The sequence below is a fragment of the Coregonus lavaretus genome (genome assembly GCF_964263955.1).
Source record: "Coregonus lavaretus genome assembly, chromosome: 32".
Lineage (NCBI taxonomy): Eukaryota > Metazoa > Chordata > Actinopteri > Salmoniformes > Salmonidae > Coregonus > Coregonus lavaretus.
The window spans coordinates 10,802,598-10,817,761 of record NC_140019.1 but is presented as its reverse complement, the minus strand read 5'-3'; the positions used below and the strand labels follow the sequence as shown (position 1 = coordinate 10,817,761).

Below are 15,164 nucleotides of genomic sequence, written 5' to 3'. Positions count from 1 at the left end.
AATGGACCTAGCTGAGGAATGCTCACCTCCGTTCTCTTTTTTTTTTTTTTAAGGAACTCAGTCCAGCTTTAAAAACGGACTCTTGTAACATGACAAGAGGAAAGTTGTAATAGTAGAATGGACAAGGTGCAATTTCGAAATTGGGTAGTGCATCATCAGTTCCTCTTGTCATGTTAGCGATTGTATACCTTGGAGAGCGATTTATAACTTGTCAGAAATGTCCAGATCAACTAGCCCATGTCAGCTAACTTTTTTTTATTTCGTTTTTTTAGCCCATAGATATTGTTGTAATTTTTTAGTCACTCAAATATCACATGAATACACATTAGACATGGCAAAATGTATAGAATTGCAAGACATTTTTCTTTAAAACTGCAAACTTTTCTCCACCAAGAAGACGGGTGTGAACGTTCTATACTGTATCCCATGTAGATCATGCTCTTCTGGATCCTGCTGAGTGCATTCTCTACCAGCGAGGGTGAGTTAATGTCACTATGACACCGAGTAGGCCTGCCACCACTCTGTACATTGTGTCTTGACTAGGACTAAAAAAGCACTTGTAACAGAGATGCTTCATTGAACTGATCCTAGATCTGAGGTTCGGGGCAACTCCTCCCCCAATTATCTCATCACCACCACTCTAAATTCACAGCGAAACAGGTCGAACTAGTCGGTTTCCAACATGAATTAAAACTGTTTTTAGATACACTACCGGTCAAAAGTTTTAGAACACCTACTCATTCAAGGGTTTTTCTTTATTTTTACTATTATCTACATCAGGGGTGTCAAACTCGTTTTAGCTCAGGGGCCACATGGAGGAAAATCTATTCCCAAGTGGGCCGGACCGGAAAAATCATGGTATATATAACTTAAAAACAACAACTTCAGATTGTTTTCTTTGTTTTAATACGATCAACATACAACATAAAGCTGGAGCCTGAGGACAGTGTGTCCAAAATAGTACAAGCACAACATCACTATTAATCATAAAACACGTCAAGTTTATTTGAAAATTCTAAAGAAAAAGAACACACAAACACACAATGCCTCAGTGATTAACAGAACTGTTTCACAGATCACAGAACTATATCAGGGTGTCATTTCTCAGGCAGAAATGTAGATAAAAATAATGAAATCCTGTTCCCAAAACAAGTGCAAGAACCACAGAGTCAAGAATAGGTTAAATATACAAATAAAATAAAATCAATTAAAAACAATAGCACATCAACATAAAAACATATAAACATAAAGCTGGAGCCTGAGGACAGTGTCCAAAAGCACAACATCACTATTAATCATAAAACACCTCAAGTTATTTGAAAGTTCTGAGGACAAAGAACACACAAACACACAATGCCTCAGTGATTCACAGAAGTATATCACAGATCACAGAACTATATCAGGGTGTCATTTCTCAGGCAGAAATGTAGATAAAAATAATGAAATCCTGTTCCCCAAACAAGTGCAAGAACCACAGAGTCAAGAATAGGTTAAATATACAAATAAAATAAAAACAATTAAAAACAATAGCACATCAACATAAAAACATATACATAAATCTGAAAGCGTTGCTCAAACTCCCGTAACAGTCCCGTTATTTTATCTTTGAACCGCTTCATGTCTGCCACATGTTGGGTCGCACACACATTTTTCAGACAGGGGAAGTGAGCTGCATCACCACCGGCAAGTTGCGTCTCCCACAATGACAGCTTCAACTTGAAAGAACGTATGCTGTCATAATACCGCGTGACAACTTTGTTGCGCCCTTGCAGCTGTTTGTTCAAGTTATTCAGGTGCTCTGTAACATCCACCATAAATGCAAGGTCCGGCATCCATTCTGCGGAATGAAATTCTAACACTGGTTTGCCCTTTTCTTCCATGAACTGTTCAATTTCTTCTCGTAAATCAAAGAAATGCCTCAGCACAGCACCTCGGCTTAACCATCTTACCTCAGTGTGGTATGGCAGGCCATAGATGTGGTCTTTCTCTCTGAGAAGGCTGTCAAACTGACGTGATTCAGGCTTCTGGATCGGATGAAATTAACAGTTTGGATGACCACCTTCATGACGTTATCCATCTTTAATGACTTGCAACACAAAGCCTCCTGGTGCAAAATACAGTGAAAAGTCAAAAAATCACGTCCTCCATTTGCAGATTGCACTTTCTCTCTGAACTTTGTCACAACGCCTGCTTTTTTCCCGATCATTGAGGGCGCACCATCTGTAGCCAGGCTGACAGCGCGGGACCAGTCCACTCCGACCCTGTCCAGCGCGCCGACGAGTGCGGTAAAGATATCAGCTGCTGTCGTTGTATCTGTCATCGGCACCAACTCCACGAACTCCTCGGTGACGGTCAATGTGTCATCAACTCCGCGGATGAAAAAATGGCCAGTTGTGCAACATCTGTAATGTCCGTGCTTTCATCAATTGCAACCGAAAACGCAATAAATGACTTTACTTTTTGCTTCAACTGGCTGTCCAAATCCACTGAAAGATCGGAAATCCTGTCTGCAACTGTGTTTCTTGTCAGGCTGATATTTGCAAAAGCCTGCCGCTTTTCAGGGCACACAATCTCCGCTGCCTTCATCATGCATGTTTTTACAAATTCACCCTCACTAAATGGTTTTGAAGCCACTGCGATTTCATTAGCAATGAGGTAGCTAGCTTTCACTGCAGCGTCACTAATGTCTCGGCTGTGAGTAAACACAGACTGCTGTTTCTTCAGACCCGCCAACAGTTCATTCACCTTCTCTCATCTCCGCTGTCCTTGAAAGTTGTCATATTTGTCGGCATGAAGACTCACATAGTGGCGACGAAGGTTATATTCTTTCAGCACTGCAACATGCTCTGAACACACCAAACATACAGCTTTCCCATTCAATTCCGTGATTAAATAGGATGACCATTTTTCTTGGAACACTCTGCACTCTGTGTCCACTTTTCTCTTTTTTGACAGAGACATATTGGGGCAATGAGGGTGCCAAAGCACATAATGTTAAAATTAGAAGCCGTAATAAATATCGCGGGCAAAACAAAGTAGCTCATTGGCTGCACGTGCTTGACCTACTTGCTCTGCCCCGGTATAAACAGTTTGCTTGCTTAACACAATTGCTATTGCGCCATCCAGTGGACGCAATTGGAACAGCAGTTTATTTTATTGAATAAAATAAAATAAAAAAATGTTTTTTTTCTTTTTCTTTCAAAATCATCTCGCGGGCCGGATTAAACCCGTTTGCGGGCCTGATCCGGCCCGCGGGCCGTACGTTTGACACCCCTGTCTTAGAGGCTTACCTAGAAAGACTCACACCTGTAATTGCTGCCAAAGGTGATTATAACATGTATTGACTCAGGGGTGTGAATACTTATGCAAATTAGATATTTCTGTATGTTGTGTAGATGGATGTGAAAAAATCAATTTAATCAATTTTGAATTCAGGCTGTAACACAACAAAATGTGGATTAAGTCAAGGGGTATGAATACATTCAGAAGGCACTGTATCTGCACCTATGTGACGTAGTACGCAATTCTCGGGGAACACTTTTGGCTCGTGAGTGCTACTTTCAGAACTACTGGCAAAAAAGTATACAAAAGTACAGAAGAATCTCTTTAATGTTTAACTATTTTTTTTCTCTGAAAAATATATTATTTTATAAATTAAATAATGTTGCCTATTGCATTTACAACACAACAGTACAACAACAAATCAAAATACCCCAAAAATAACTTGAAACATATGTTTTAAATGCAATATATTTTTATTACTATTCTAAAGAAATTAAATTACAAACAGAAAATGGAAGTCTTCAAAGGTGGCAGTCTCCATGTGATCTCATTTGGAGATGTAATATCTGCAGCTTTTATTCAATATCACTTGGTTTAAGAAGTAGTCCTCAGTCTTAATTGACGCAAACCTCAGTGAGCCCAGACTGTGTGTAGCAGGGCTTCTCGGTTGCCTCGTAGTTGGATGCCTCAGCATTGTCAGATACAACTTTGGCTAGCTTGGTGTCGAATGGGTTCAATGCCACCTGGATGGCAGGCTCAGAGTCAGGCACAAGGAAGTTATCTGGGATGCTAGGCAGAGGCGGCTCACACTCTCTCAGGCTGACAGCACTCTTTCCAGGTCTCTTTTCCGACTCAGATTTGTCCTTAGTGGAGATGAACTCCTTTGACTTCTGCAACTCTTTTGCAGAATCGTCAGAAATGGGGGCACACTGTGGTGTGGATGATGCTTGTTTCAAACCAAACCGTGAAGAGATGCTCTCCCGAACTCTGGATGCCAGTGTCTGTGGTTCAGCGGTGGCTGGTTCCCTTTTCTTCAACCTGGCAGTGGCAATAGCATCAGATCGCCTTCTAGCCTCCTTGGAGATTCTCACAGCATCATAGAGAACCACTATTACGATGAAGCCATAGAAAACGAGCCCCAAAATCAGGTTCACCTTCACAAGTGGCTCGGAGTAAGAAGGGTCAGTCAATATGTTGACTCTGGGTTTGATTTTCAGGGTGCTCTTCTGAGCTTTTGGAGCTGGAGCCTGAAGATTTTCTTTGAAGATGTTGTTGTCACCTTGCAATGCTTTTTGCTTGTAAGCCTGTAGATAAGGAATAAGTTTCTCCACAATCATCTGTGGGACTTTAGCTTTACCTGGGAAAGTATCATCTTTCATCCTCTGAAGTTGTTCCAGCATCTGGTCCACTTGCACCATTTTGGTCCATTTTGCAACATTGGGGATGTCCTGAACAGGGTGGTCCTTCACTGGCATCAAAGGCCTGTGCTCTGGAACAGAAATCAGGGGCTCTACAAGCTCCGAGGGCTCTTTAGAATTTTTTGAGGAATATCCTTTTGTCAACTGGCCCACGTTACCTGGAGAAGAATCGTCTTTCACCCGTAAACTCTCAAGTTGTTCCAGCAATGACTTAAAATTGGTCTCTTTTGTAGCATCAGGGTTGTTCTGAACAGAGTGGTCCTTCACTGGCATCAACGGCTTGTGCTCTGGAACAGAAATCAGGGGCTCTACAAAGTCCGGGGGGTCTTTGAAATTTTTTGAGGAATATCCTTTTGTCAACTGGCCCACATTACCTGGAGAAGAATAGTCTTTCACCCGTAAACTATCAACTTGTTCTTTTGTAGCATCAGGGTTGTTCAGAATAGGGTGGTCCTTCACTGGCATCAAAGTCTTGTGCTCTGAAGACACCAACACATTTGCAGCAACAGGCGAAAGGAGACAGAAAATAACAGCCAACAATAACATCTTCATGTTGCACAGCCCACCCTTCTGGGAGAGCTGTGCCATTTTGATTAAAGAAATCGTCTTTCAAAAGTAGGCAGTACAAATTACAAGTCAAACTACTAGTTGGCTAGCTGTGCTTTGTAAAAGTGAATTGGGTTTACTGTTCACTGTCAAACATACACAAGATATGGACCCAACATGATGTAATAGAAGAATCTGATTATAACATCACGTGTTCCAGAATGTTGTAACCTGCTCCTCATTGTATTCATTAATTCAGATAATTCATTAATTCATCTCTTTGGATACATTTGGCAATTAGTTTGACGTGCAGTCCCTGTCCCTAAACTGCTTTCTCCTACGACTTTGGCAAATGCCCCCGTGACCTACAGCTCCTCATATACTACCAGGTCATGGTAGTATCTACACTGGTGCTGGTGCTTGCGATGACCCAGCTAATTATGAGCTTTCTGACCCAGGGAGTGAGACAAACATACAGCTTTCCCATTCAATTCCGTGATTAAATAGGATGACCATTTTTCTTGGAACACTCGGCACTCTGTGTCCACTTTTCTCTTTTTTGACAGAGACATATTGGGGCAATGAGGGTGCCAAAGCACATAATGTTAAAAGTAGAAGCCGTAATAAATATCGCGGGCAAAACAAAGTAGCTCATTGGCTGCACGTGCTTGACCTACTTGCTCTGCCCCGGTATAAACAGTTTGCTTGCTTAACACAATTGCTATTGCGCCATCCAGTGGACGCAATTGGAACAGCAGTTTATTTTATTGAATAAAATAAAATAAAAAAATGTTTTTTTTCTTTTTCTTTCAAAATCATCTCGCGGGCCGGATTAAACCCGTTTGCGGGCCTGATCCGGCCCGCGGGCCGTACGTTTGACACCCCTGTCTTAGAGGCTTACCTAGAAAGACTCACACCTGTAATTGCTGCCAAAGGTGATTATAACATGTATTGACTCAGGGGTGTGAATACTTATGCAAATTAGATATTTCTGTATGTTGTGTAGATGGATGTGAAAAAATCTATTTAATCAATTTTGAATTCAGGCTGTAACACAACAAAATGTGGATTAAGTCAAGGGGTATGAATACATTCAGAAGGCACTGTATCTGCACCTATGTGACGTAGTACGCAATTCTCGGGGAACACTTTTGGCTCGTGAGTGCTACTTTCAGAACTACTGGCAAAAAAGTATACAAAAGTACAGAAGAATCTCTTTAATGTTTAACTATTTTTTTTCTCTGAAAAATATATTATTTTATAAATTAAATAATGTTGCCTATTGCATTTACAACACAACAGTACAACAACAAATCAAAATACCCCAAAAATAACTTGAAACATATGTTTTAAATGCAATATATTTTTATTACTATTCTAAAGAAATTAAATTACAAACAGAAAATGGAAGTCTTCAAAGGTGGCAGTCTCCATGTGATCTCATTTGGAGATGTAATATCTGCAGCTTTTATTCAATATCACTTGGTTTAAGAAGTAGTCCTCAGTCTTAATTGACGCAAACCTCAGTGAGCCCAGACTGTGTGTAGCAGGGCTTCTCGGTTGCCTCGTAGTTGGATGCCTCAGCATTGTCAGATACAACTTTGGCTAGCTTGGTGTCGAATGGGTTCAATGCCACCTGGATGGCAGGCTCAGAGTCAGGCACAAGGAAGTTATCTGGGATGCTAGGCAGAGGCGGCTCACACTCTCTCAGGCTGACAGCACTCTTTCCAGGTCTCTTTTCCGACTCAGATTTGTCCTTAGTGGAGATGAACTCCTTTGACTTCTGCAACTCTTTTGCAGAATCGTCAGAAATGGGGGCACACTGTGGTGTGGATGATGCTTGTTTCAAACCAAACCGTGAAGAGATGCTCTCCCGAACTCTGGATGCCAGTGTCTGTGGTTCAGCGGTGGCTGGTTCCCTTTTCTTCAACCTGGCAGTGGCAATAGCATCAGATCGCCTTCTAGCCTCCTTGGAGATTCTCACAGCATCATAGAGAACCACTATTACGATGAAGCCATAGAAAACGAGCCCCAAAATCAGGTTCACCTTCACAAGTGGCTCGGAGTAAGAAGGGTCAGTCAATATGTTGACTCTGGGTTTGATTTTCAGGGTGCTCTTCTGAGCTTTTGGAGCTGGAGCCTGAAGATTTTCTTTGAAGATGTTGTTGTCACCTTGCAATGCTTTTTGCTTGTAAGCCTGTAGATAAGGAATAAGTTTCTCCACAATCATCTGTGGGACTTTAGCTTTACCTGGGAAAGTATCATCTTTCATCCTCTGAAGTTGTTCCAGCATCTGGTCCACTTGCACCATTTTGGTCCATTTTGCAACATTGGGGATGTCCTGAACAGGGTGGTCCTTCACTGGCATCAAAGGCCTGTGCTCTGGAACAGAAATCAGGGGCTCTACAAGCTCCGAGGGCTCTTTAGAATTTTTTGAGGAATATCCTTTTGTCAACTGGCCCACGTTACCTGGAGAAGAATCGTCTTTCACCCGTAAACTCTCAAGTTGTTCCAGCAATGACTTAAAATTGGTCTCTTTTGTAGCATCAGGGTTGTTCTGAACAGAGTGGTCCTTCACTGGCATCAACGGCTTGTGCTCTGGAACAGAAATCAGGGGCTCTACAAAGTCCGGGGGGTCTTTGACATTTTTTGAGGAATATCCTTTTGTCAACTGGCCCACATTACCTGGAGAAGAATAGTCTTTCACCCGTAAACTATCAACTTGTTCTTTTGTAGCATCAGGGTTGTTCAGAATAGGGTGGTCCTTCACTGGCATCAAAGTCTTGTGCTCTGAAGACACCAACACATTTGCAGCAACAGGCGAAAGGAGACAGAAAATAACAGCCAACAATAACATCTTCATGTTGCACAGCCCACCCTTCTGGGAGAGCTGTGCCATTTTGATTAAAGAAATCGTCTTTCAAAAGTAGGCAGTACAAATTACAAGTCAAACTACTAGTTGGCTAGCTGTGCTTTGTAAAAGTGAATTGGGTTTACTGTTCACTGTCAAACATACACAAGATATGGACCCAACATGATGTAATAGAAGAATCTGATTATAACATCACGTGTTCCAGAATGTTGTAACCTGCTTCTCATTGTATTCATTAATTCAGATAATTCATTAATTCATCTCTTTGGATACATTTGGCAATTAGTTTGACGTGCAGTCCCTGTCCCTAAACTGCTTTCTCCTACGACTTTGGCAAATGCCCCCGTGACCTACAGCTCCTCATATACTACCAGGTCATGGTAGTATCTACACTGGTGCTGGTGCTTGCGATGACCCAGCTAATTATGAGCTTTCTGACCCAGGGAGTGAGACAAACATACAGCTTTCCCATTCAATTCCGTGATTAAATAGGATGACCATTTTTCTTGGAACACTCGGCACTCTGTGTCCACTTTTCTCTTTTTTGACAGAGACATATTGGGGCAATGAGGGTGCCAAAGCACATAATGTTAAAAGTAGAAGCCGTAATAAATATCGCGGGCAAAACAAAGTAGCTCATTGGCTGCATGTGCTTGACCTACTTGCTCTGCCCCGGTATAAACAGTTTGCTTGCTTAACACAATTGCTATTGCGCCATCCAGTGGACGCAATTGGAACAGCAGTTTATTTTATTGAATTAAAGAAATAATTTTTTATTTTATTTTTTTCTTTCAAAATCATCTCGCGGGCCGGATTAAACCCGTTTGCGGGCCTGATCCGGCCCGCGGGCCGTACGTTTGACACCCCTGATCTACATTGTAGAATAATAGTGAAGACATCAAAACTATGAAATAACACATATGGAATCATGTAGTAACCAAAAAAGTGTTAAACAAATCCAAATATATTTTAGATTTGAGATTCTTCAAATAGCCACCCTTTATATATTGCACTGTATTTTATTAATGTCTTCTGTGAGTCATTTAGAATCAATATAGGCAAGATACTGTAAATACAAACACTGACATAGCCTTGCAAGAGAGAATAGAAACCTTCATCTAAAACCACTAATGCAACTTGTATCTTGGAGTAAAACAAACAAATTAAACCACTTGAATACTTGCCCGTTTTCTCTATTTAAAAAAATTAATAAACTATATTCTCCATGTATCAGATGTCAGATGCTATTACATGTAATAGACAAACAAACACACCTAATGGGATAAGAAATGAGAAACCACTTTCTTACGCGCATTTCAATCAAAAAATCCCAGAGGTTGCTTTATTTTCACTTGAGTAACACACATACAGAGACCCCCAACATCACAACCATCATCCTCCTTATCCTTCCAACTATCCTCCAATCCCCTATTCCATCACTCATCTCCCTTCCTCCTCTCCACCGCCTTCACCCTTCCCTCCAGGATGCTCAGGCGGTCTTCCACGTGGACTGTCTTTTCTGATCCGTAGCTGGCAAGCCCCAGAAGGGCACACCCGAGCACCAGGCCTGCCAACCGGACAGCTGTGGTGTCTGAACCAGCCTTGGAATCGCTGACGATCAGGCCGAAGAGCCACAGCGCTGTGCCCGCCTTCAGCATCCAGAACACCCTCCTCACCACGCCCACCAATAGGCGCAGGACAATGGACAGCACCCAGTAGCCAATCAGAGCCAGCAGAGCCCACTGACCTACTGAGGCCACGCCCTCTGGGGTAAAGTGAGGGAACGGCAGCTGGACTGGAGAGAGAGATGGAGGAAGAGAGTTTTGAGAGCGTGTTTAAATATTGCCGGGGGTAATTCAATTATTTTGTTGTCACTACCTTTATTCTAGAACTTGAGTCAGTGCAAATATCTCAAGTCACAAGGTGTGAGTGAATTTGAAGAGCAATCTCTTTGAAAACCAATAGCCTGTGTGCTGTTTAGATCCTATTACAGAGATCAAATCACAAACACAAAAGGAGGAACTCACACCCACACTTCCCAGTTTCCATATTACAAAGAGGGAGAGGCAGTTGTTCTCATTCCAACTTCTCTTAGGATGAAACAATAGATTTTCACTGGCACACAACTACTACGCAACTGCAGATACAGGTTTGACGGACTAAAAGTGGGTGTTTTCTGCATGCCAGTGGTGTGGTAGATTTGAGCTCTCTAAACCCAAAGTAGATGTGATGCAGAAAGGATGAACCTACACACAAACTCGGTCACCCACCATCAACTCCTGTGACCCTGAGGATCTCTATGACGTAAACCGCGATGACATTCAGGCCGCTGGCAGCTCCCTCAGCCAGAAACCGGATCAACATCTCAAAGAACTAAGAGGGCGGGGGAGAGAAAGGGTGAGAAGAATGTTGACATGGCTTACAGTACAGCTTACATATTTGTACTATAAGGGGAGAATTAAAACTGTTGCTCTGGTTAAAAAATATTTGAGTCCTATTCTAGAGTAGAGGGACATACATTCACTTTAAAGTGGCCAACGAAGTCAGCCCATTTCCCCCCGCCTGTAGCTTACCTTATGTCCAGTAACATTCATTTCTTACCATGATCCTGTAGTGATGGTGCAGCACAACTGACAGTGACAAGTAATACCATTAAATTAGAATGACCACAGCTGTTGCTACAAGGTCAGCTATCAATCAGTATAAATAGGTGGCGTCTGCAGATATGGGTCACTGATTCAATCGTCCCACTCAACGCTGACCTAGATCTTTTTATGAGTGGTAGGTATGTTCAATTCCTACAATACAGATTGCCTTTGATCATACCGTTAGTTTAAACACAATGGCCAGTCGGTCACCATACAAGTGCAATCCATTTGTATTGAGCTAAATGATTGAGTCCCTATGCACAAATGCACAAGTGTCTTTCCCAACTGGCATAATGGGGGTATTGTTGATGATGTAACACTTGTGTGTGGTGTGTGAGATCGAAGCTGTCCTTTTTTAAAAAAAAGACTTGACAGCCGGACTGACAACTTCCCCCATTCTGGAGCAGCCCTTCTTAAACCTCTCCAACCCCCCGCCCCCCCCCATCCCCCCCATCCCCAGACTGCTTAGCTGAGGTCAAGGGTAACCATAGTAGGACAGCCAGACTCCTCTGCACCTGTTGCTACCCTACACAAGCAGCACTGTTCACTGTGTCAGAGCAAGCCAGACAACTGTCCATCTCTGTCAGCTTGTAATGTGTCCGCATGTAACTTTTAAAAAGGCACTCTAAAAATCTAAAACATGGGCAATCATTGTGGCTATGAATGTAGACTATATACAGTTACACAAACACATAAAACCATAACCACAACTGCCATAAAATGTAAGAATGATGTAGTAATTTGCCTATCTGTATAACACACATGCTGTATGAAGTGACTGACATGTGCCCTGCAAACAGAGCTATAAGGAGCTTTGTTCTGGACCTATTGTCAGAGCAGAGGTTAGTTAGATGAGGAACCTGGTGGTTTCTTACCATGGCCATGGTATAGACGTTCTCTTGCCCAAGTACTGACTCTAGATACAACAGCACACTCTGGGGTAGGGGTGCACAGAGTAGTGGCAGCAGGGGAGAGGGTGCATGGATATAAGCAGACATGAAATTAGGGCAGAGTAGAGGGGGGATCAGAGGAGAGATTATCATGTAGTGAGTGGGGCAAGGGGAGAGAGAGGGAAGGGGGTCGGGGAAGAAAATGGGAGTTGTTGGGGGGGGGGGGGGGGGGTGAGTGGAGGAGGTGATGAAGAAAGATTTGAGAAAGACAATTTTAGTTGACAGATAAAACCACAATCAAGAAATGCTTTTAAAAGGGAGCAAAGGTCACCCTTAGAAAGAAGATAGTTAGAAATATAAATGAAGTATAGTTAATTGATGAATGAATAGAATAACACAGGAAACAGGGGTGTAATCGTTAGTCCAAACGAGAGTTTTTATTCGACAAATTCAAGTAGGTCCCTCCCCGTTTCGTACTGTTTGCTTCCGTTTAAGAAATGTTTGCCAACAGAATCGGCGTAATGAATACGCCCCAGGATTGATTAAGTGCTGGTTAGATTTACTCAAATAGTCTACATTTTATGGCTTCTTTTCCAATCCTCCTTACCTCAACAGTCGTTTCGATTACACTGGTTCCCACCATGGACTCCACGTATTTGTGGACATCTTTACAGGTCCCCGTGACCAGGGACCGGAGACTGACTGATGCTGGAGCCGCTTGAGGGCTCTCCTCCGAAGGCATGGCCTGCACTACGCATCGCGCTGCCAAGCCGAGCATTAAAACAAGCGTGGATAATAAAACTGGTACTGAGGATGAATCTGCACGGTTGTAGGAAGTCATGTTGGAAAATCAAAATGTAGGCTCCTTCACGTGATAAATAGAATAGGCAATTCTATAAAGACGTTTTCTTGAGGATCAGCGCCTTGATCTATAGTCTCCAGATAAATGTATGTGGAAACGCTTCAAAAAGGCGTAGTAAAAATCAGGTTTAAAAATGGCTTCTGTTGACAGTCAGTCATTCAAACAAAGCGACCGAGCTGTAGGGGTAATATAATCTGGAAACACTAGCCTTGCAAACTTCTTGAGAAAACAGAATTAGCTGGGGCCATACGCTAGTAGGCTACTCGTTGGTTGTATGATCAAACATACAATTTGGCACGTGCAGGTTATTAAATCACTGAATATCAGCTCAGCGTTTTTTTTTTATTATAAACTTTGGCAATGTTACCACAAACCAGGGCACCGTTCAAGGACATTTAATAACACAATTACTATATTTGGTATTGAACTGGTTAAGAATAGAACGACGTTAATTTCTGAAAATGTGTCCTTTCCCTGCGGTGGATACAGTATCTTTTAAGGTTATCCGTTGCATTTACTTGCAACAATGTGTCAAGTTTCCTTTTAGGTTGGCGCTAAAAAGATAAATTTTGGCAGGCGCGGGTCCTCAAAGTTGTTCGTTTTTGGCTTCAGTATTCCACACGGATATATTCCTTTGTTCAAGGGTTTGCGTCAAGTTCAACGCCACGATGGATTGTCTTGCATAAAAGCTTGTTTTTGTCGCTGCTGCCCTGTTGGCGCTCCTTTCCCTCAAGCGATGCTAACTTCTGGTTTAGTACAATCCGACAGCTCTTCCTTCAAACCGGTCTGGGGGACTAGAGGGGGTGGTGGCCGTTTTGGTGCCTTCAGGAAGTATTCATACCCCTAGACTTTTTCCACATTTTGTTGTTACAGCCTGAATTTAAAGTGGATTACATACAATACCCCATAATGTCAAAGTGGAATTACGTTTTTCGAAATGTTTACAAATTAATAAAAAAAATAAAGCTTTTAAGCTTTAAAAATGTAAATTTAATGTAATGTAATTTAATGTTAATGTAATTTAAGCATTTAAAAATGTCTTGAGTCAATAAGTATTCAACCTCTTTGATATGGCAAGCCTATGACTCTGTTCAGCAGTAAAAATGTGGTTACAAATCACTTAAGTTGCATGGAATCTTTTTGTGTTAAGTGGTTAACGTGATTTTTTAATGACTACCCCATCTCTATACCCCACACATACAATTATCTGTAAGGTCCCTCAATCGATCAAATCAATTGTATTTGTTAAAGCAGAATACAACAGGTGTAGACCTGACAGTGAAATGCTTAATTACAAGCCCTTAACCAACAATGCAGGTAAGAAAAATCAGTGTTAAGAAAGTATTTACTAAAATAAACTGAAGGAAAAAATAGATAAGGAAAAAATAAATAAAATAACTAAAGTGCAACAATAAAATAACAGTAGTGAGGCTATATACATGGGGTACCAGTACAGAGTCAATGTGCAGGGGCACACGTTAGCCGAGGTAATTGAGGTAATAGTGACTATGCATAGATAACCAGAGTAGCAGCAGCGTAAAAGGTGTGGTAGGGGGGACAATGCAAATAGTCCAGGTAGCCATTTGATAAGCTGTTCAGGAGTCTTATGGCTTGAGGGTAGAAGCTGTTATGAAGCCTTTTGGTCCTAGACTTGGCGCTCCGGTACCGCTTGCTGTGTGGTAGCATTGAACAGTCTGACTAGGGTGGCTGGAGTCTTTGGCAATTTTTAGGGCCTTCCTCTGACACTGCCTGGTATAGAGGTCCTGGATGGCAGGAAGATTGGCCCCAGTGATGTACTGGGCCGTACGCACTACCCTCTGTAGTGCCTTGCGGTCGGAGGCCCGAGCAGTTGCCATACCAGGCGGTGATGCAACCAGTCAGGATGCTCTCGATGGTGCGGCTGTAGAACCTTTAGAGGATCTGAGGACCCATGCCAAATCTTTTCAGTCTCCTGAGGGGGAATAGGCTTTGTTGTGCCCTCTTCACGACCGTCTTGGTGTGTTTGGACCATGATCATTTGTTGATGTGGACACCAAGGAACTTGAAGCTCTCAACCTGCTCCACTACAGCCCCGTCGATAAGAATGGGGGCGTGCTCGGTCCTCCTTTTCCTGTAGTCCACAATCATCTCCTTTGTCTTGATTATGTTGAGGGAGAGGTTGTTATCCTAGCACCACACGGCCAGGTCTCTGACCTCCTCCCTATAGGCTGTCTCATCATTGTCGGTGATCAGGCCTACCACAGTTGTGTCGCCGGCAAACTTAATGATGGTGTTGGAGTCGTGCTTGGCCATGCAGTCATGGGTGAACAGGGAGTACAGGAGGGGACTGAGCACGCACCCCTGAGGGGCCCCACTGTTGAGGATCAACGTGGCAGATGTGTTGTTACCTACCCTTACCACCTGGGGGTGGCCCATCAGGAAGTCCAGGATCCAGTTGCAGAGGGAGGTGTTTAGTCCCAGGGTCCTTAGCTTAGTGATGAGCTTTGAGGGCACTATGGTGTTGAACGCTGAGCTGTAGTCAATGAATAGCATTCTCACGTAGGTGTTCCTTTTGTCCAGGTGGGAAAGTGCAGTGTGGAGTGCAATATAGATTGCATAATCTGTGGATCTGTTGGGGCAGTATGCAAATTCTCTGTTTCTAGTAGT

The 15,164-nt window shown here is 42.6% G+C and overlaps 1 protein-coding gene across 1 annotated transcript; it reads right to left on the bottom strand.

The window, feature by feature from the left end:
- Nucleotides 1-9,122: 9,122 nt before the first annotated feature.
- On the bottom strand, nt 9,123-13,271 carry LOC311107833 (uncharacterized protein). Its single transcript, XM_084150396.1, has 3 exons — nt 12,264-13,271; nt 10,389-10,491; nt 9,123-9,913 (listed from the first exon to the last, which is right to left on the bottom strand). The coding sequence occupies exons 1-3, from the start codon at nt 12,495-12,497 to the stop codon at nt 9,555-9,557; spliced, it is 696 nt and encodes a 231-aa protein (XP_084006522.1). The 5' UTR covers nt 12,498-13,271; the 3' UTR covers nt 9,123-9,554.
- Between the last annotated feature and the right edge of the window lie 1,893 nt (nt 13,272-15,164).

Excerpts from the sequence above, each read along its gene's own strand:
- LOC311107833 (XM_084150396.1), bottom strand. The coding sequence starts at position 12,497 with ATGACTTCCTACAACCGTGCAGATTCATCCTCAGTACCAGTTTTATTA. Across the intron at positions 10,492-12,263 it reads TAATCGAAACGACTGTTGAG|TTCTTTGAGATGTTGATCCG; the intron begins GTAAGGAGGATT and ends CCGCCCTCTTAG. Across the intron at positions 9,914-10,388 it reads CAGGGTCACAGGAGTTGATG|TCCAGCTGCCGTTCCCTCAC; the intron begins GTGGGTGACCGA and ends CTCTCTCTCCAG.